The sequence below is a fragment of the Monodon monoceros genome, unplaced genomic scaffold (assembly GCF_005190385.1).
Source record: "Monodon monoceros isolate NGI ecotype Baffin Bay Population unplaced genomic scaffold, NGI_Narwhal_1 Super_Scaffold_3, whole genome shotgun sequence".
Lineage (NCBI taxonomy): Eukaryota > Metazoa > Chordata > Mammalia > Artiodactyla > Monodontidae > Monodon > Monodon monoceros.
Window position 1 is genome coordinate 99,129,998 of NW_021703780.1, and position 21,654 is coordinate 99,151,651.

The following is a 21,654-nucleotide window of genomic DNA, read 5'->3' on the forward strand; positions in this document are numbered from 1 at the left end:
ACCAGGGGAAATCTAATAAATAAGCCCCTCCGCCCGTTCACGAAGCAGTTCCGTATCCCAAGAGGCCAATCTTGGGCCCATGGAGATGTCAAGCTTTGTCATTTATTAACCTCTTTCTGTTTTTGCCTTAGGCTTTCACTGAGAGCTCTGGAAGAAGTTATAAAAGCCATTTGCTTGGGGCCTCTGAAGGCCAAACTCATTAACTAGGAATGATGGATGGAGTCCTCCTGCTGTTTACACAGCTCAAGCCCATCAACAACTGCACAAGTATTTTGTTTACAGTCTCCCAAATGTTTTCCTTCCGTCTTCTCTGATAATCCTGGTCCTCTTTCCGCCAGATCCTCCAATCTTCTCTTGACCTTGCTAGCGGACCACCTCCTCTCCGCTGCCTGACCTTCTAAGACTTTCTTCCTACCCGGTTCTGAATCCCCGGGGACCATCCGGGCACGGGCCTTGAGGCTGCTGCCCAGGGGGCAGTGGCAAAGCCCTCTCCTGAACAGGAGCAGGCCCCCACCTCTCACAGGGTGAGACCAGACCTCTGTGAGGCAGCCGGAGCCCAGCCTGCAGACGAGGCTGCCTTTCAGTGCTTGACCTCAGATGAAGGCCCATGTGGCCATGCGCACAGGGCCAGCCCGCCCTGCACACCTTAACTGTCCACTCCTGGAGCCACACCTGTGCTCTCGAGAAGGCCTCAGAGAAAACACACCTATCTCCAGGGAAGGTGTCCCAGGGGCTCACTCTATGGTCCTCCGAGCACCACTGACTGCTCCCTACCAGGCACTGTGCCTGGCATTTCCCACAAGGCAATGTAGGTATAATCATACCCATTTACCAGATGAGGAAACTGAGGCTCAGAGTGGGGGAGGAAACGTGTTCCATGACACAGAGCAGCACGGGGGCTGGGAACAGTGTTACTCCAAAACCAGATGCAGACCCCAGCTGGGTCTCATTGACATCCCCAGGGGGTCGGGGGGAGGCCTGAGTCCTGGAGGGATGGGACGTGGGGGTTAAGAAGCACAGGAAATGACCATGGTGTACGTGGAGTCCTGCCTGTTGTGGGGAGGGGGCAGAAAGCTGGGAAGGCCGGAGGGCAGGATGGGTGTTGGCAAGGCTCCGGAGGATCAGTTTCCCCGTGGGGGCCAAGATCGCAGACCCATGTGCCCCAGGAAGCAGAGCACACAGCCGTGGTTCCAGCTTCTGTGGCCACACTTAGGACTGCCAGTGATGGCCTGGCCAGTGACCACCTCATGCCCTAGACAGAGGTGTTGGCCCCTTGCCCGAACGACCTGTGTGCCATGTCCCTCCTTGGCCTGCCTGGGTGCCCCATGCTCCACGGCACACGCCACTACTTTAAGGCCTTGCCCTTCTAGTCGTACCCATGGCTCCCTGTGGACCACAGCCTGTGGCTGTCCGTTTCCCCATGCCGAGGTCAAAGACTCGAGCTTTGGGGCAGACAACATCCTACTGCTGCCCTGGGGCTGTTTCCACTCCTGGGGTCCCAGAGGAACCTTCGCTGGCTGAAGCTGCTGCAGGTCTGCAGAGGGGTGTGAAGGGGTGTCAGCAGCTCACTCACAGCACAAAGAGGGAGGCTCTTCCAGAACCAGGTTCGGGGGGGTGGAGGGGGGCGAAGGCGGTCCCACCCAGGGGCCGTCCCCTCGCTCTGTACATACCTGGCTATCCAGTCCAAGCAAGAGAAGCATAATAAAAAAAAGGATGGACCAAAACGTGGGCAGCGGCATCATTGTCACAGCTTTCGGGTAGGCAATGAAGGCCAGGCCAGGACCTAACGGAAGAGAAGATGGGGAGGGGCAGAGGGGAGACATCAGCGCCCAAGCCGCCCCGAGCCCCGGAGCCACACAAGACACTCGGGTCTGAGGCGGGTCTCCCAAGCCCCAGATGCAGGGTCCCGCCTGGGGAAGAGGCCAGGCCTGTCTCACTGTGGGGTGGGACGCGCCGGGGCTCAGGCGGGGCCCCGTTTTAGCATCTGTCTCCTATGCAGCAGCACAGGCGGCCTCGTCACACGCCAGGTTCCGAGCGGACACCGGTTATGGGGTAGGAAATAGGACCGAGCCTGGGACTCAGTCTGCCGGCTTGGGAAAGGAGGACCTCCCCCCAAACCAGAGAATCACACCAACGTTTGCTGGAAGGAAGCAAAAACAGGGAGCGTCCTGACTACTAGAGTTATCTGACTACTAACGCCCTGTTTGCAAAGAAAAGCTTTCTACTGAAACACTAAATGAGTGGCCAGAAAAAAGAACACAGAACCACGCCCCGCGGGGCCGATGTCTCTTGCGGGTGCATCTGTGCACCCACTGGAGCACTGTCACAGCGAAGGCCCAAAGCTGGAGGGAGGCGAGTGCAGGGCAAGACCCCAGGCGGAGAGCCCCCCAGGCTGCAGTCCAGTCCTCGGCCCACCACCTCCGCATCACGTCACCATACGCCCTCTCGGGGCCTCAGGCTCCCCACAGAAGTGAGGGGCAGGTTCCCATACGTGAACCCCAACGAGGCTTCTCCTGCTCAGATTCTTGGGTGCTGGTGCCATTTCCCTGGTAAAGGGCTCTGGTCTCTAGGGAGGGCCGTGACTATTTGGAGGCAGGAGCCCCACCGGCTCTGGGGGTGCCTCCAACTGGAAACGTCCCCTCTCGCCTCCAGTCGGCCTGAGAGAAGACACCGGGGGAAAGACGGAGTTGTAACCGAGACCTGTGGGTCCACCAGACGGTCGGGAGCCGCCAAAGAAAGGAGACAGGGAGGGCCTGGGCTGAAAAAAAATAGAGCAAAATCCACAACTCAAAAACAATTTAAAAAAAGGCAAGAAATGTGAAACGAGAAGGGCTGGAGGGCAGGATATTTGAAACAGGTATCAGGAACCAAATGAATGGTCTGAGAATGAAAAAAAAAACTTTGATATAAATTGGAGCCAGAAACCACATCGTACGGCGTTGACCACACGCGTGGTGGCGAGGGCGAGACCCTGTACAGCCAGAGTCCCCCAACGTGAGGAAAGCCCAACGGTGACTGTGACCATGTCCTCGGAGGCGATGGTGGAAAACCCCCGGAAGAGGTGGAAGGGTGCTCGTCCCAACCCCAAAGCCCCAGCTGGAGTAGTACCCGCATTTCCACCTGGCTGGGGTCCCCTGGGCCCCCCAGGTCAGCTCCGGCCCGACTGGTAGGCGGCACCGGGAGGAATCAATCCAGCCGCTGCGAGACAGATGTAAAATGGGGCCCTCACCCCACCTCTCCCCCGCCCGTCCGCTGGGCCCTCAAGCTTCTCAACGGCTGTTTCTGTATTTCAGTTTTGCCTTTTTCAAGCCAGCCTCCGGGGGAGGGTCTGAGCATCCTTCTCTGAAAGCACGGGAACTAGAGAGAGAAGTCGGGGAGACACGGCAGCCGCTGGAGCCCCTGGGGCAGCAGAGATGCCCCGCTCTAAGCTTCATTTGCAATTTGCACTCCGTTCGGCTAAATAATTATCTTGTTCCAATGCCCTTCGCTCAATATGGTGCTTGTTAAAAGCTTATTAGCGAAATAATCACCCTTGATGTGTCGGCTGTTCAGACATCACCGTGGGGGAATAAATGACAAGGTCTTTGAAGTGGACGGGAATAAGAAACAACTTATCTTGACGATGAATACGTATATAAAAGTATCTAGCTGTCCACAGAGAAAGATCTATTTCATATACTGACAGAGCTATTGAAAGATCTATTTCACATATTTCATAATCTCCCACTGACAAATTCCCTCCATGCTCCTGGCGATTCCCCATCAATCAGAATTGGTTTGCAAGCCCTCAACCGGAAAAAAAAGCCATTTGCAAAGGAGATGTCAACTGTCTCCCCTTCGTCACTCTGCCGAAGTCCCACACGTGTGTGGCTATTTCACTTCTGGAAATACTTTGTGTCCTCAGTCTCTGGCCTGCCTCTGGGGGCTCTCAGGGAAGGAAAACTATGTCTGAAGGTCCGATCTGGGAGCGGGGGCAGTGGAGACAGCTGTGGGGCTGAGGCGTGGGCTTGTCAGGCCTGTCTTGCAGCACTGGGCGTGGGAGGAGGGGGCAGGGCAGTGAGCATCTTCACCGAGTAAGGGGGGAAGCGGGGCCTGCGGCTCTGAGAGGCCGGAGGAGCCCAGAGGTCGCATGTGTGCACGGTGGGATGGGGAGGCTGCAGGGGGATATCCTCGTGTCAGAGGGGCCTGTCCAGGAGACCCCAGCTCTGACCCTGACCAGCCCAAGCAAGGCCCTAGGTCTCAAGCCGTTGACCTCATCTGCCGTGGTGACATCTGAATGCATGATGCTGGGGCACCCAACCCCCCAACACTAGGGTCCCTGGCTGGGGAACCAGGACACCAGCCCTTGTTTCCAACAAGGGCAAGGGTAGCGCCATATGGGGACTCCAGCTGTGCCTGACCCTGGTCTGTGATCCCTGGAATTAGGACCTCACGCTCTCCTCTGGGCCTGGGAGGGGCCTCAGCCCAGGGCCCTCACCTGCTTCCAAGTGGCCCCTGAGAGGTCGTGGGAAGTCAGGTGGTCAGGCTGTGAAACAGCAACAACCACCCTCCAAGTGACCTGGGCAGGATGGGAGGAGGCCGCAGAGGCCAGAAAGGCGGGCCTTGGGGATGCTGGGAATAAGGTTCTCACTCCCACATCGAAGCCCCCGCAGCCACAGAGCTGGGGTCCAGGACTGGGAGCGCCCACGGGCACGTCTTAGAACTGGGACACCTGTGCTTCTGACGCTCTAGGATTCTAGCAGCTGAAGCCCTCACAATTCTCGGGTTCCAGAACCATCTCGCTGGAACCCCAGGATCCCAGCCTAAGACCCCAGGCTTTGAAGACTCTGATTCTAAGACTCTCTCTCCACTGACAGGTGTCTTGCAGGAAGTGCCCCGCCAATGGGGCCCACACCCCAGGGGGGTGATGGTGTCCCCAACAACCTTCCCCAAAACTGGACCTGTCACCGTCCCAGAGGGTGGCCTGCCACACCCCCTGTCCCTCCCCCACCTGGGCCTACGGTGGTGCCTGACACAGGGCAGAGACTCAGCAAATCAAGAAACAGCGGTGGAATGAATGAATGGGTTCGCTTAGAGGGGGCGTGCTGGGAGCAAAGTGCAAAATACAGAAACCAAAGCTGAGAAGGTGGTGATGGAATGCCGATTGGTGGCTGCCTTGGGCCTGAGTTAGGAAGTGGTTTCTGTTGCTGAAACCAGGAGTTTGCTGGAGAAGGACAGGGAGGGGGAAAGACCACATGAGAATAGCTGACTATTCCCCAACTTAACCAACCCCAATGTTTCTGCCGCCCCTTGGGCAAAATTGCAATTGGAAGTGTTTAAAATTTAGCTTTTATACTCTTTGATACTTGGGGGACGTCTTGGTGGGGGGGGTCCATTTCAGAAACCAGGCTCATCCCCCCCACAAAGCCCCCTGGGGGGGTCTGGCTTCATGCCTGCAGTACTCGGCTTACACACTAGGTGGCAGTGCCCACCACCACTGCCACCGATACCACCATACCTGACTCAGCCACATCAGCAATGTCCACCCCTTGCTCTTGTGCCATGAAGCCCAGGATGGAAAAAATTGCGAAGCCAGACACAAAACTGGTACCACTGTTCAGGCATCCCAGCAGCATACAGTCCCTATGTTACACATATGTCAGGGAGCAAGTTAATTCACAACACAAGGAAGCCACGCTCCCTACTTCTCTTTTTTCTTTAAACATCATCATTTCTAAGGCCCACCAGGCCCGCTGGTGCGACACTTGCCTGTACGAGTTGTACTTGTACTTGTTGTAGCTCCCCAGCGAGGTCATGGCCCCCAGGCAGATGGCGTAGGAGAAGAATATTTGGGTCCCAGCATCGATCCATACCTGGGAAGGGTGCGGGGGGAGGGTGGCAAGGAGAGAGAAAAGGAGACTTTAGAGACGGCTGCCTGGAGGAGGTGGCGCGGGTCCCTGGCCACCGGGCCCTGAGGACAGCGCCTCGAAGTATGCAGGTTCTTGATGCAATTAGAACGTTTGCGCTGGAATCCAAGCTGCAAGGAATCCCAGAAGTCTAAGAAGCCCCCCAGTCACTCAGCATCAGGGTTAAGAGGCTGGCTTTTGAAGCAGAGGGACCTGGATTCCAACTGTGGAATGATGTAAATATGACTCCTGGAGCCTCCGTTTTCACATCTGTAAAATGGGCTCCACTGCCCTGCCCCACAGCGCTATTTTGCAGGTTCAAAGAGTTAAGATCTAGCCCAGTGTCAGACACATGGTAAGCCTGTAAGTCAAGGCTGCTACCATTATTGTACTTGTTATTGTCTGGGGCCCCCAAGTTGGAAGGGGGAGGAATTCCTGAATGGATTATGCAGGCAAAGCTGTTCTCCAGAACCTTCATCAAGTGGCTCCTGACGGCCAGGAGAGCTGCCTCCCCAGCTGTCCTCTGACGATGGCCAAGCCCTTCCCACCTACCTCCTGCCCAGGGCGAGAGGACAGTGGGGAAGAGACCCGAAGCATCACAGGCCCTTGGAGGCAACCTAAAGGCTGAGGACCCTGGGGACAGAAGGTCCCCAGAACCCCAGATGGGCCAATAAACTCTTCAACTGCCTGCGGTCATGTGGGTGAGTGCCTGGAGGTGGACGTTTAGTATTTGCCCCCACCGCCCGACCTTCTAAGTGGTCACCAACTCTGAATTCCATCCTCAGACAAGGAAGCCCAACTCTCCCACCCCCTCGATGCAGCCCTCAAGGGCCCTGTGGCAGAGGAGGAGAACAGCTCATGGCGATTTCTCTCCCTTACCTGGCGCGATACCTAAAGAAGCTTTATAATTGGCCCGCCTCCGGAGTCCTCGATGTGAAAAGATACATGCAGCCGGGATGGCCCACGAGCACCGTGAACAACCCGCCACAGCCCAGTGGAAAAGTATCAGGGCTGACGGTCCGGCTAGATCTGTGTGCCCAGAACCACGGACACTGCTTCAGCTTCCTTTCCCCACACCGGCCCTGGGTAGGAGGGGGGCCAGGCTGCCCTGCAGTACCTGTGGGTCCTCCAGGCGGCTGATGTCGGGGTACAGATAGAACTTGATGCCTGCGCCTGCACCGGGCAGCGTCAGTCCCCGGACCAGCAGCACGAGGAGCATAGCGAACGGGAAAGTGGCGGTGAAGTAGACGACCTGCAAGGGACGAGAGCGATTAGGGGGCCTGCTGCTGTTAAATTCGAGCATCCTCTCCGAGGCAGGCATTCTGGAGCGGAGCTTGATATTTCCCTTGCTGGGTGACTCTGGGCATGCTGCTTACCTTCTCTGGGCCTCACGTGCCTCACCTGTAACCTGGGTATAATACAAGTACCTACCTCATAGATGTACTGAGATTCAATGAAAAAAAATCTATAAATATTTACTAGGCCCGGGAAATACAGGGAACCAATCCCTGCCCTCATGGAACCGACATTCTAGCAGGTGAAGAAGGAAAATTCACAATACGACAGTAAACTATTAAGTGTGTATGCCCAGTCGTTGGCCCACAGGACGTAGCACAGATCAGCTAACATTACAACCATTAGTATGACTCATGGTTCAGAACCAGGTAAGTGCAGGTTCAAATCCCCGCTCTGTCCCCTCACATGCTGTGTGAACTTGGGCATGATGCTTAACCTCTCTGGGCCTGTGGCCTCACGTGTAAAACGGAGATAAGAGTAATAGAAGGCCCTCATTAAGGGATTAGGCAAGGATTCAATGAAATGATGCTCACAACGTGGTCAAAACAGTGCATGGCACTTAGGTGGCCGCTTAGGTGCTTGAGCAAGAAATGGGGCCTGTCGTTGGCCATGTGATTGTGCAGGAAGCAAACAGGAACTTCTGGAGAGGGGAAACGAGGATGGGGAAGGCCTCCACTTCCTTGGGGGTGCAGGAGGCCACAGCCTTCCCTGGGTCACGCAGCACGTCCCAGGCAGGCCTAGGTCAATCAAGGTGGGGACCAGAGATGACCCGGGCCAGGCCTTTCCATCTCCAAGGGCCCCGCCCTACTTTCTCTACTCCTCTTGTCCCGAAAGCACCAGCCTTCATACCTCCTGTAGCCTCAGTTCGTGGATGGATTTTCCCAACTTCTTCAACACAAGAAGTTCCCAGGCAGGGTTTACACCTGAGAGGAGCTCGAAGATGCCTGGCTGAATGGACAGTGAAATCCTGCTATTTCAGCAGGGCACCGGCTGAGCCAGGCCTCCCCAGCACCAGCCCACTTCATGCTCACCACACCCCCAAATCGGTACATTGGCTAACCTGCTGCTGGAGAAGGAACTGAGACTGGGCAGGGCTCCCAGACTTCTCCAAGCCACCACTGTGCTCAAGGCCTGCACCCAGCAGGCAGAAGGTCAGCCCCGAGCCAAGGCATGAGGCATCTTACTGCACGGTGCAGGACATGCAAAAGTCCGTGGTGACCAGTGGAAATGCTAAGACTAGCTCACAGAGCCCCTGACCCCCTCTGAGGGCCTTGAGGCCAGGGGCCCAGGGAGGGACCACTGCATGGCCAATGCACCCATTTTACAGGTGAGGAAACTGAGACCGAGAACAGGATGAAAGGCCCATGGCGTTGGGGGAGGGGGCAGTGCCAGAACACTGCCAGGCACTTCTGGACTCAGGCAGGTAACAGACACCGATGGGGGGCGGTGATAGAGCCCTGAACCTCACCTAGCTGCCATAATGGAGCCCAGTTCTCAGACAGCTGCCATCCCTTTGAGTAGAAACAACTAGCAGGGGGCTTTGGAAAAAGGAAAGAAGGAAGCTTTCAGGGCCTGTCGGGCTCAGCTGCCTTCAGTCAATATCACCAGCCAGCATTTATTGAGTGCTTACTGTGTACCTAGTGCTAATCCAAGCGCAGTGACTTCTACACTCACCTGGTCCTGCCCTAACCCCATCTTGAAAGCAAGGAAAGTGAGGCCCAGAGAGTCTGTCCCTTGCCCACAGGTCACACAGCATTTAAGCAGCAGAGCGGGGCGGCCTAGAACCTCCTCCAGTGACAACAGCACAGCAGTAAAAAGCCCTTCAACGTCTGGCAGTTCATTCAATCCTCCCAAAGACCAGAGGGAAGCTGGACTCCCCAAGGGCTCTACGGCTCAGGTCAGAATTCAGGCTCAGTGACAAGCTTGCTGTGAGACCTTGGGCAAGTTACTGCCCCTCTCTGGGCTCCATTTCCCCACCTGCCAAGTTGGGGAGCTCAAACCAGCTGGGCTCTAAGGTTTCCTCCAGCTCTGCCAGCGGGAGGGGTGGAGTGGCTGAGAGGGTCAGCTGGGGTTGCACAGACTGGGGTCCGTATGCACCTCTGCACCCTCCCAGCGGGTGGCTTCCCCACTCACCCTAGCAGCAGGTCCTCCTGAGGACCCCAGGCTAAAAGGGCCACCCTCCTTCTGCCTCTGCCACACCCTCCCTGGACGCCCCTCTCCCCCGGGCCTCAGTTTCCCCAGCCACCTTACTGTCTTCTCCCGAGGCAGAGAGCCCTCCATTTCCCAGGGACCGGAAGGCAGACGTGGAGGGTGGAGGCAGGTCAGGAAGCCACGGAAGGGGTGAGAGAAGAAAGAAGACCAGCCCGCAGGCCGTTCCTCCCTTCCTGCCAACAGGCCCGCCGGCCCCTAGCTCAGGGCCCGGAGAACAATGGCTGCTGACAGCGGCAGGGCGGAGGGCGGAGGGCAGCTGCTTCAAAGCCTGAGGGCCCCCTGGGCTGGGCGGGTGTGCGGGCTGTGGCCAGAGGGCTTTGTGTCAGGGACACAGTACACCTCCCGGGGTGGGGGTGGCTTCCCTTGTTTCCACGTATTTAATTCGTTTCACAAGCGTTTATATAGCGCTTGCTGTGTGCCGGGCGCTATGCCAGAGCTTTATGCGTGTTAACTCACAACTGGAAGAAGTAGGACTATTATCACCTGCATTTTCTAGATGAGGACACGGAGGCCCAGTGAGGTCACGTCAGCTGCTCGGGGGCCCAGGGCCAGTAGGTGGCAGAGGTGGGATGTGGTCCAGGCCAGCTGGCTTGTGTGTGTGTGTGTCCGCTGTCTTCCCCAAACCCAGAACATGACAGCCCGCCTGGTTACGCCACCGAGCCGCCTCTTTGGAAAGACACCCTTATTTTGCAGAATTTGTCGCTGAGGACAAGCCCCTGGGAGCCATTCTCTCAACTTCTCCGTGACTCTCCGGGGATGCTCGTGGGAGATGCTGGTGCCAGCCGCCACCAATGGGCCTCTGGGGGGGGGGGTGCCCAGCAGGCCTTGCCACGGGATGTGGTATTTTTCCACTCTTGCTGGCAAAACTCCGTGGCTCCTCTGAGCCCTCGACCCAAAAGCCCTGTGGCCCAACTGCCCTGGAAACTTACAAGGACAACGCTTCCTCATTCCTTAGGGACGGTCGGGAGAGGGTGGCTGGCCAGGCAGGGGGGAGATGGGCTTGTTTCCTCCTGCCCTGAGCTTCCTTTGAGAAGAAGGCCTGGGCAGCGTGGGTCACTCATCCCAGAGACCTGAGGCCGAGGGTCTGGGACCAGCGCCTGCGCAGGTCCTGAGGGTCCTCTCAGCACTCCTGTTGGGGGGTGGGTACCGCTACTCATTTCACACAAGGGGAAACCGAGACTCAGAGGGGGAAAAGGACTGGCCCCCAGTCATGTAGGCTATAGGGGCAGAGCTGAAACCCCAAACCAGGTCTGGCTCTGCCGGCCGCCCCTGCCTGTTTCTAAGCACTGGACAGAAGAGCTGCCTTGGAGGCTGGTGATGGAGAGGCCAGCGCCTGTGCTCATGTGTGGGACCAAACTGCCATTTGGGTCCACAGAGCTGCACTTCCTGTGTGAGGATCTGGGCCTCTGTGTCACCTCCCTGGACCTTACGTGCTGGGACTCGCATCGGACACGACCGTCAGGCCAGCACAGGGCTGAGGGCGGAGAGCTGGCGACGGGCACTGAGGCTAGGAGCTGGGCTGCCCGAGTTCAAATCCCACCTGTGGGGCCACGACAACCTGTGTGGCCTTGGGCAAGTTCATTAACCTCTCTGCACCTCTGTTTCCGCATCTGTAAAATGGTCGTGAGAGCTACACATACCTCAGGCATCAGGAGATTAAATGAACTAATAAGTAATCATCAGCACTGAGAACAGTGCCTGGGACACACGTGCCACAGAGCATTTGCCGCCATCATCTCCATTTCTTGAATGAATGAAGCGGCAGCAAATTCGGGGCCAAGTGTCAGACCCTCAGAAGGCTGAATATTACAAAAAAGGGAACTGAGGCCCAGAGAGGCGAAGTGATTGAACTCAGGTCCTGAGCCTCCCAGGACCCGGCGCTCCCTCCTTCCACCCCCTGCCACACCAGGGTCAGCCCCTGGAGCGAGGCCCTGGCCAGGATGAGGCCGTCCTGCTGCCCGTGGGCCCAGCCCCCATGGCGGCTGCGAGCCTGGTCTGTGGCCAGGGCTGGAAGTCCCGGCTGGCGATGGGCGGGTAGGCAGGCGGAGGGGCTTGAGGAAGTCCACTGAGCCTCATTGTGTTTGTCTTGGCTTCTCCCGGCTGGCCCAGGCCCTACTATTGTTCTGGGAACCACACCCGCCCCTGGGGGCCTGGAGCCTCGTCTCTGGGGGCGGGCAGGGGGACCTCTAGCAAGTCACGTCCCTCAGCCCACCCCCGATGCAGCCCTACACCCGCTTTGACTCTACTCTCCGGCCCCAGCAAGTGTCTCAAGCACTGCTCACCGTTCCTAGGGGACATCAGCTCCTCCATCAGACTGGGGCCTCCCCGAGGGTCTGGTCATTCACACCTCCGGGCCTCCGCACGGCTCACCCTCACTTCCTTCAGATCCTTGCCTCGAAGTGCCCTTCTCGGAGAGCCTTGTCTGGCCAACCCCCTTGAAACCGCACCCGACACTCCTGTTGTCCTCCATAGCTCTTGTGGCCAAATGACTCCTGTATGGTTTACACCTTCCCCTTGTTGCAACCAACAAGTCTGTCAGTTCCTGGACAGTAGGGATTTTTGTCTTTTCTGTGCACCCCGGGCCCCATGCCCACGGCAGCGCCCGGCAGATGGCAGAGGCTCTAAGCATGCGTGCGTAAGTGTGTCTGCAGCACTGCTCGGGACCAGGGTCCACAGAGCTTCCTGATGGGCTCGCCTCCACGTGGGGAGCAGGGACTGGCGCTTACTGTACAGTCTGTGCCGAGCACTGTGCCGGGTGCTGACACAGCTTGCTTTAACCCTCACCCATCTCTGGATGAGGAAACTGAAGCTCAGAGGGAGGGGCGACCTTGGACAAGTCATTAAGGAATCCCAGCCCAGTTCCCTCACTGTTTAAAGAGAGGTGGTAAGGAAACAGCTCGCACACAAGACAGTGGAGGACATGGAACAAGACTGGAGGACGTGCGTCCCAAGGAGCGGCGGGAATGCGCCACGTCCCCTCTTCCTGCCTCTCGGGGTGGGTGATGTCAGCGGGGGTGTGCCCGTGCAGATTTCTGAAGCCTGGCCCGCTTCCTTTCCAGATTGGGTTTTAGGGTCGCAGGTGGCTCTATTCAGAGAAACAGGCGGAGGGCGTGGGCACGCAGGCCTCTGTGGTCATTCTGCCTCCACCACCGGGAGCCACCTCTTACCCGCCGTGTCCCTGAGTACTGTTGGGGTCTCTTCAGATCCATGACTTTGCCTAAGGGCCTCTTTGTCTGGGGTGAATGTGTACAGCAAAGGCCCCTTCTCCAAATGACTTCACCCACTGCCCATCGATGTCCCTCAAATGCCACCTTAACTTACTCTTTTGACCTTTGAGGGCCTTTTGATCTTAAAGAGATTTTCCCCCTATCGAGATGCAAATGACGGGGGTCGGGGCATGATAGACAGGGGGCACGTAGGGCAGATCAGCCAACACCTTCGCTGTGGCTTAGTTAGTGCCCTGGGTTCACACCTGTGATCCCAACAGAACCCTCTGCACGGATTTCTGTCATCAGAAAAACTATGGTGTCACATCAGCCAGTGTCTTGGTTATCAGGTAACTGCTGTGCCCTGCTAACAGGTAACATTTTTGTTACAGGCTAACATTTTCATATTGACAATATACCGCTACACCTAAAAGCTGAATTATAAGGTAACCTTTTCATTATCAGCTACCACCTTTGCTAATAGCTTAACATCTTGGTCATCACGTAATATAGTAAACAGTAGCAGACACTTTAGATACAACTAACACTTCGGTTGTGAGCGAACGATTTCATCATCAGTGAAAGCTTTCCTTAATAACTAACATCTTAGCTACCAGCTGAAATGCAAACCGTAAGGTAATTCAGCTAATCTGATTTAGCAGCAAAAATCCCAGTTGGTGCTTCTCAAACCTCAGTGTGCATTTGGATTATCTGGGGAGTGTTCAAAGGCAGCTTCTAATTCTGTTGGTCTGGGGTCAGCCCACAGGTCTGCATTTCTAACGAGCCCCCAGGGGATGTTGAGGCTACAAGGGCGCATGTGGTCGTAGAGGAGCTGGTAATTAACAATGCAATTACCAGCTAACTTATCAGTGGCATCTCCAAGGTTTGTTATCTGCTAACATTCACACTGCTGCCCACTCCCTGATGGGGAACCAGTGGTGTGTGGGAGCTTGTGCAGGCTCAGGAGAGCTGACAGCTCAATTTCAGGAATTTTTTTAGCTGGTCGTTGAACCATCAATAACTTGTAATTGGACCTGGTGGGAATATTTACATCATGAGGTGGGCAAATGCCACAAACCAGGGCTCTGTATTTGCTGGGAGGACTGGTTGATCAGGACCTGTTTCGAGCAGGAAGGCCTGGGGGCGCAGGAGACGGTTTCTGCAGAGGGCCGGTCTCCATGAGGCAGGGGAGGGACAGAAGCACAACTCACTTTGCCCGTGGACTTGACGCCCTTCCAGATGCAGAAGAAACAGACCAGCCAGACGAGGAGAAGGCAGAGAGCAAGGTCCCACTTCAGAGCGCCCAGTTCGTCAATTCCAGAAGACAAGCTCAGCACATTGCGCCTTCAAGCAAACAGAGCCACAAGTCAGACGGGGCCCGGTCGCCTGGATTCCAACGGGCTGGGGCTCAAATCCTGCCTCCAAGCTGTGGAATCCCATTGGTCTAGGGAAATAGTTAACACCTGTGTCACAGAGTCGTGGGAGAGGCCAACAAGGGTATAGCTTTGGACTCCTGAGTCAGGCGAACCTGGGTTCTACCCAGCCAGGCCTCGGGCAAGTTAAGTTAAACCCCTAAGCCTCAGTTTCCTCATCTGTGAATCGAGTGCTGATTCATGTGTGATTGATTCTCGGCAGACCCTTCCTCAGTGCCCACTGTGGGCCAAACACTGGGTTCCAACTGGGCTCCACCACGCAACCACTGACTTGGGGCTAGTTATCCAAATGCCCGACTTCAGTCTCCTCATCTCTAAAATGGGAACAACTACCCTCCCCCAACATTCTCCGTCCTGTCCCTCTTTTACTGTACTCGCCCCTGTTTCTTACCTGGATCTCTCACTAAAAGGTAAGCCTCAAGGGGGCAGAGTGTTTGTTCTATCTGTGGCTGTAGGACACTCACACACCTTTTTACAGGGTTAGGAGAAAGTCCACTCAAAGTATTAGCTACTGGCCTGGGATGCAGCCAGCAGTCGGTAAACCTCAGCAGTTGTTCCTGTCGTGGCGCAGAGACCCCAGTGCAGCTCCGGACACCTACCTAAGCAGTGCTGTTTCCTCCCCTGCTCCCTGCCAGGGTTGTGAAGGGCTCAGGAGGAGGTGAGTGGACGGTCTGAAGGATAAGCAGCACGAGGCAGCCACCAACCCCGACCAGCATCACATGGCAGAGCCTGGCTCTTCGGAGTCCAAGAAATTTGCTGACCGAGGCAGACGCACGCAACACCTACTCAGACACACCCCCGAGGGGCAGGAGCCTTCTGAAGCCGGGTTGGGATGACGCAGGACGCTGGCAGCCGAGAGACCATGAGACCTAATGCCCAGAAAGTGTCCCCACAGTCCCAGAGCTCCGACTGCTGTGGCAGTGACCAAGGGCAGCCACGCCGAGCACAGGGACATTGGTCCACAGGGGCCACTGCCACCGAAGTCACAGGAGTCACAGGAGATGGGGGCTCGTGCTCCCTGGGGAGAAGCTGGGTTCCCTCTAATGAGTCAGCTCCCGGTTCGAGGGCCACAGTCTCAGGGATGAGAGGCAGGAGGGGCGTGCGACCTTGCCCTCAGTTTCCTCTTTTGTAAAACACGAATACTAGCTCCTGCCCCCAGACCATCCCCAGCTCTCAGTTAGTCTGTGGGATGATCCCCACGGTCAGGGCTCGGAAGGCCCACTGGCCCAGGACACTTTCTCATTGCTTTTTCCTTTTTTCCCAAAGAAGCTTCAACACGAGGACCTTGAATAAATCCAAGATTCCCACCTCAACTGGCATTCAAGTGAGGCCTTCTTCTGGTCACACCGACATCAAGGGGCTCCATCAACGAGCTTTTCTAATTTATCTCATCTGGTCCAAGGAGTAGAAGTCACTTGCCCCGTTTTACAGATGGGGAAAACTGAGGTTTGGAGAACCAATCATCCACGGACACACAGCCACCAGGTGGCAGAACTGCCACCCTACACCCGGGCTGTCTTGATCCCCAACGCCAGTGTTCTCTGGACTCCACTACCTTGCCCCTCTGGTTAATAGAGAAAACAGAGCCTAAACTTTGAAAGGAATCTCTCCAGGCCTTGCTTCAACAGGGGTCACTGGAGCCTCAGGGCAGGGGGCATCCTCACAAGGCAGGCTGTGGGCCAACCATGTCCCGGCTGGGGCCCTGCCAAGCACGTGGGTTTGGCAGCTACAGCAGCTTTAGAACAAAAAGCCCTTCCCTGTACAGCCTCCAGAGCTCGGCGCCTTCAATGAAAGCCCAGGGCCTGCTGGGCAGCAGCCAAGGACTCCTTGTGAATGGGCTGCGTCGGGTAGGCACCGCTCCACCGCCAGGCACACCATCCCGGTGCTTCCAGGGAGGCCTCCCATGATGCTCCGGACGACCAGCGTCCTTCTGTCTCCCAGGCCGTCCTCTCACACTGGACGTCGCCCTCAGGTGAGAGTCTGTCTTGCCTACCAGACTCTAGACACACCACGGCAGGCACACAGCAGGCGCACAGCCAATGCCGAGGGGGTGCCCAGTCACAAGACGGCCTTTCCTTTTCTCCTTTAGGGCAAGTTGGCCAAGAGCTTGAAACCCCAGAGCCCCAATTCTGACCACACCCAGCCCGCGCTCAGGTCACTGGTGCCCTTCTGCGTTCTCCCACCACCGTGCTGGGCAAACCTGTGGTGCCCACTATGGACGGGAGGCTGCCACATGGCCTTGCTCTGGGCAGCTGACCAGCCACTGAGGCCACAAGAGGGAAACTGAGTCACGCACTTGCTTCTCCACTGCTGGTGGCAGTCCCCTTTGCGGTGCCCTCCTGCGACAGGTTAAGGCACGTTTTCTGTGACCCAGCGGTTCTATCCTAAGACTCTCCTACAGTTACATCTGCAGGTGTGGCCAACGACAGGGTCCACCCCCAGCGATTCATCTCCACTCTGTCGGAGGGAGCAAATGATTGGAAACCATCCAGATGGCCATGGGTTGAGGCCCAGCAGGCACTGAGCAGGCTCCTGGCGAAATGTTGCGCAGCCCTTAAGACCTCGGGACTCTCCCTGTGTGCTGATAAGGGGCGACGTCCCAGGGGCGAGATAAGTGAACAGAGAACAGTGCTGAGGCTGCTCCACTGTGCGGAAGGCGGGCACACGTGCTCAGATTCGCAGACTCTGGCAGGACACACAAGACAATGGTGCAGTCGCTGCCCCGGGGGATGCAGGGGCGGGGTGGTGGTGCGGGGACTCACTTGGCAGTGAATATGTTTTTTAAACTATTTGAATGTTTTCAACGTGCTCATATCACCTTTATAAAAATTACTTTAAATTCTTAAAAATGCTTGCATGGGGCCACGCAGACATTCTAGGAATGGAGTGAACTTGTCTCATCAAACAGCAGTTGTCATAACAGAGCCCACCGTAGGCTCGGGGCCAAAGTAACCGACATCCTTTCCAAAGTCATCTCAAGGATAGCCGAGGAGGCCGGAGACTGTGTGAGTCCATCTGAACCCTTTCTTGAAGGGACCCAGTCTGAAGGACCCTTCCCTGTCGGGCCCGCACAGTCTCAGCCACAAGGCACAGACCAGGATCTGTTGACCCTTCTCCCTCTGGTGCATGGGAATGCTCAGTACACTGCAGAGTACTGTGCCCCAGAGGGACTGCCATGGTGCACTGCCCCTCACCAATGCCTCCTAACCTCGCCTGGAGGCTGCACAAGTTACCCCAAATCTGGCCCCATCGCCCCAACATTGCCACCACCCCTGTCCAGGCCCCATTGCTCCCCAGGGCTGTTTCGGCAGCCTCCTCACTGGTCTTCCTGCCCCCACTCTCGCCCCCAGTCTGTTCTGATTAAGACAGAATCTGGCAATACCCAAGTCAGGTGACACCCCACTTCTGCTCCACAACCCCCATGGCTCCCACCTACCTGCCCCATTTCTTTTTGCCTCCCTGAATAAGGTGACCAAATACTCTATCATTCAGACCCAGACATCCTAAAGAGCGAGGGTGGTGCCTATTAATAAGAGGCTGGGACCATAGGCATAAATGGGACCTGTCCAGGACAAGCTCCGTGTGTAGCGGTCCCATTTCAATGCTCATCCTCGTGGCCCCTTCCCCTCCTCCTTTAGCCACACTGGCTTCTGGAATGTTTCCTGAACAGGTCCAGCACGCTCCTGCCTCAGGACCTTTGAACTGGCTGTTCCCTTGGCCACTCATTACATGACATGCCACCCCACCACCTTCAGGTCTCTGTTCAAATGCCACTTCACCAGGGCAGCCTTTCCTGGCCACCCACTGTAAAAAGCATCCCTGGTCACTCTCCTTCCCCAGCCCTGGCTTTATTTTACATCACTTGTCATCGCTTGTATATTACAATTTTACCTGTATCATCTGTTTAATGTCTGTCTGTCCTACTAGAATGTCATCTCCATGGAGGCAGGACCTGTGTCTCTCTTGACCACTGCTGGATTCAGAACAGTGCCTGGCACACAGTGAATGCTCAATAGACATTAGTTGAGTAAATTAATTATACCCATTTGGTTGATGGGGAAACTGAGGCTCAGAGAGGTTCAGTAATTCATCTGAAATTACCCAGATTAAGAAAAAAAAAAAATCAACCCTAGGCCTGGTTCCTTTTTCTGATCCCACCCTGGGGAGCAGCCACCCATGCACTGGGTACCATGCTACCCTTCGAGAGGGGCCCCAGCATCCCAGGCTTCCCTGAATCTCTCATACAGAGAGGAGGAGACCTAGAGGTGAGCTGCATTCTTGTCCAAGAATAGTAATGATTCATTCCAGGGTGGGATCCAAAAAAGAATCGCCTGGACGTCTGTTTTGAGTCGGCCGCCCCGCTGCCGTCCAGCCGGCACTCAGAGATGTAAATACGTCCTCCGAGTGGGCCAAATCGTTTCCTTTTGACTGCCGGCCAGCCATTTATTGGCGATGGCTCTTCCCTGGAGACTGGCGGAGGCAACAATTATAAAAGAGCCCATCCGCCCCAAGCATGGGGCCGCACAGGGCTCTCTCCGCCGTCTCTCCCTTCCGATAGCTGCAGGGGAAGATTGGCTGAGCAGGGCTTGTTTGCAAATATGACTCATTTCTTTGATTCTAATAAAGTCTAATGATATGTGCTGAGCTCCCAGGGGGCTCTGGAGGAACCCGGGAGGAAGGCATGGCTCCAGGATGATGGAGGGCATTTAGCCAGATCTGGCCCCACCCGTCTTCCAGGGCTGGGGGCGAAGCAGGACCCTCGGGACTGAGGTGACCTCAGAGCAGGGGCGAGCAGGATGAGGCTGACTGGGGGCAGAAGCTCTGCTTCCCCATCACAGAGCGATTCAGAGTTAAATTATAAAGCCAGTGTGAAATGACTGTCTCAGGGGCCCGGGTGGCTTTCAAGGGAGAAGGACATCTCACCAGCTCCCGCTGAGGATGGTGCTTTAGTGCTGCAGACGGGGTAGGCGTGGGGACCCAGGCCAGGAGAAGACCCCATGCGTAACCTGACAGTGGGGTCACACACACACGGCACAATGTTACCTGTGACCGTGGACTTGCCCTGGACTTATGGCTGGTGGGGACATAGACCCTGGAGGTGGCATCCAGTACTGGAGATCAGGGCTGAGCTCTCTGCTATGTGTAGCTGCCTATGTAACCTTGGGTAAGTCACTTAACCATTCTGGTCCTCAGCGTTCCACCTAATAAGCCACGCCCAGAGGCTCCATCGTCAGCATATCGCTTGTTCTAGCTCTTTAACACTCAGCCAGGCTGTGAGGTGTTAGGACCACGCTACCTCTGAGCTCTGGAGAGGTGGTGACTGCACTGAGGCCAAGCAGCAGGGACCCCGGGCCAGAGTCACTGTCCCTGCTCTAGGAGACAGGAGCATGGCCCGTGGCTCTCCAGTAGCTCCTCTTGTAAAACCAGAGCGGGCAGAGGGGCTGGTAGGGATGATCGACCAGGTCCTTTCCTGTCCAGAGCCAGGAGGAAGGCTTAGCTCTGTGGTGTCTTGTTATCTGGAACCCCAGGTGGCTCCCGAGCACTGTCAGGCCTCTTGCCGAAAGAAGGGCCAGCTCAGGGACCCGCGTGTCTGGTGCAGATGAGAGAGGTGAAGCAAGTGATGGTCGGGGCTGGGCTTTGGCTCGAGGGGCCCGGAGACCAGCCGTGAGAGGATGCTTACCGCTCAGCAGCCCAGTGGGTCCCGGCCAGCGACACCTCAGTCACTTCCCAGCAATTCTCTCTCAGTGGAGATCCCAGAGGTAGTCACTGCTGGGCTGGTGGCTATTTTCAGGGGAAATCATATAAGCTAAGTGTCACCTTAAAGGGAACCCACATGCTGATGGCTGAGCCCTCTGAGGCTCTGTATACAGTAGGCACTTAATATATGTCCCAGCCTCTCTCTCACCAGTGTGTTCCTTGAGTAAGTCTAGAAAACACAAATTCAATCACATGACTCCCCTTCCCTCCTCCTTAGCTTCCGTGGCTCCCCCTCTTAGAGAACAAAGCCCAAATTTATCTGCCTAACATCCAAGGCCTCCATCCTTCTCCCTGGCCCCATGTGTCCTATCCTCCGGCCAAACCAATGACTCACTGCTACTCATGTGTTTCACGAACGCTGGGCCTCAGCATGGCTGTTCCTTCTGTCCAGGATGTCTTTCCCTCTCTCTTTTCCAGCCTAGTGACCTCCTACTCATCCCCCAAAGCCCAGTGCACATGGCCCCTCCATTTGCAGATGGGGAAATGAGGCCAGAAGGGTAGTGACTTGTTGCTCCAAGCTACACAGCCAGGTGGATGCAAACATGGAATGAATAAGAATCAGCACTCAGTGAGCACTTACTCAGTGTTGAAACACTCACTTAGTCCTCCCTGGCTGGGCAATATGATGATCATGGAAAAAGCCACGAGAGGGTTCTAAGCTGAGAAATGACGTGTCTGGATTCACAGCTGACTGCAGAGATGCAAAGGTAAGGTGGAGAGAGCAAGAAGAGGCCATGCTGGGTCCGGGAGAGGGATGAGGGGGTCCTGTGCGGGAAGGGCGGCAGTGCAAGTGGGGAGGGTGGCTAGGCCCTGGATATGCTTTAAACGGAGAGCCAAGAGGACCGGCGAATTGGATGTGGGGTTTGAGGCAGAAAGGAGTTTGGGATGATTCTTAGATATGTTCCCTACTTAAAGGGCCTCTGCAAAGATGGGACGAAATGACAGGGGCAAGTCCCTGGGACGATGCTCACGGGAGTCAGTTATTCCACATGAGTTCTCGTTCCTTCCCCCTCTTTCGTGCCCAAGAGAAGGGAAGGCCCTTGAAGGCAGGTGGCCTCGGCCTCTCCGCTCTCACAGGTGGCAGGAAGGTCCTCTCCTCTCCTCTGGGGACCCCAGTCCTCCCTAGGGTTCTCAAAAGAGGGAAGGTTATGCGTGAATGTTCAGGTGGGCTCACAGAGCCCTGCCGGGGCCCAGGGGAGGGTGTGAAGGCTAGAGCGGGAGGGGCGGCCAGGCGGGCGGCCGACATTCTCTGGACTGGGCGAGTCTATGCGGACCATGTGAGGACTGGGAAGGTGCCTGCAGGACCAGGATGTTTCCAAAGATAAATCCTGTCAATGTCTTCTGGCTCAGGAAAGGGAGCTCGGGCACTCAGAACGGGGGTTCTGGAAGGCAGGAGGCCTAGAACCCCCCAGGAGGGCCCAGGCTGGGGGACAGGCAGGAGAGGAGGCACAGGTAAGGACCTCCCGGCTCACGTGAGCTCCTTCCCAAGAGCCCTCGGGCCTGAGGCACAGGGCACAGCCCCTTTGTAATAGCGGGACCATACGGGCACCTGAGAATGGGCCATTCTTAGTCCCTCTGAGGTTGAGTTTCAAATGTCCCCAGGGGGCAGTTTTATCCACAATGAGGACACTAAATTAGGAGTAATGGCCCACATTTATCAAGCAGGCTCTCAGGGCTGGCCATACATGAACTTGTTCCATTAGGGCGGCCCTACAACCCTAGGAGGGCAGGGTTATGATCTCCCCAAGTATAGCTGAGGACCCTGAGGCCCAGAGAGGAAAAGGCACCTGCCTGAGTTAGAAATGGCAGAACGAGGGTTTCAACCCAGGTAGCCAAACCATGCCTGAGGCAACGAGGCCCCGGTGG

At 56.3% G+C, this 21,654-nt stretch overlaps 1 protein-coding gene across 1 annotated transcript in view; it reads right to left on the reverse strand.

Moving 5' to 3' along the window:
• The window catches only part of SLC6A6 (solute carrier family 6 member 6), a 76,677-nt gene that overhangs the window by 11,135 nt on the left and 43,888 nt on the right, over nucleotides 1-21,654 (reverse strand). The window contains exons 6-10 of the mRNA XM_029241744.1: nucleotides 13,810-13,942; nucleotides 7,003-7,137; nucleotides 5,749-5,852; nucleotides 5,498-5,622; nucleotides 1,671-1,783 (exon numbers count right to left, since the gene is read on the reverse strand). Of these exons, the coding sequence (XP_029097577.1) occupies nucleotides 1,671-1,783; nucleotides 5,498-5,622; nucleotides 5,749-5,852; nucleotides 7,003-7,137; nucleotides 13,810-13,942 (610 nt within the window). The remainder of the gene's footprint in view (nucleotides 1-1,670; nucleotides 1,784-5,497; nucleotides 5,623-5,748; nucleotides 5,853-7,002; nucleotides 7,138-13,809; nucleotides 13,943-21,654) is intronic.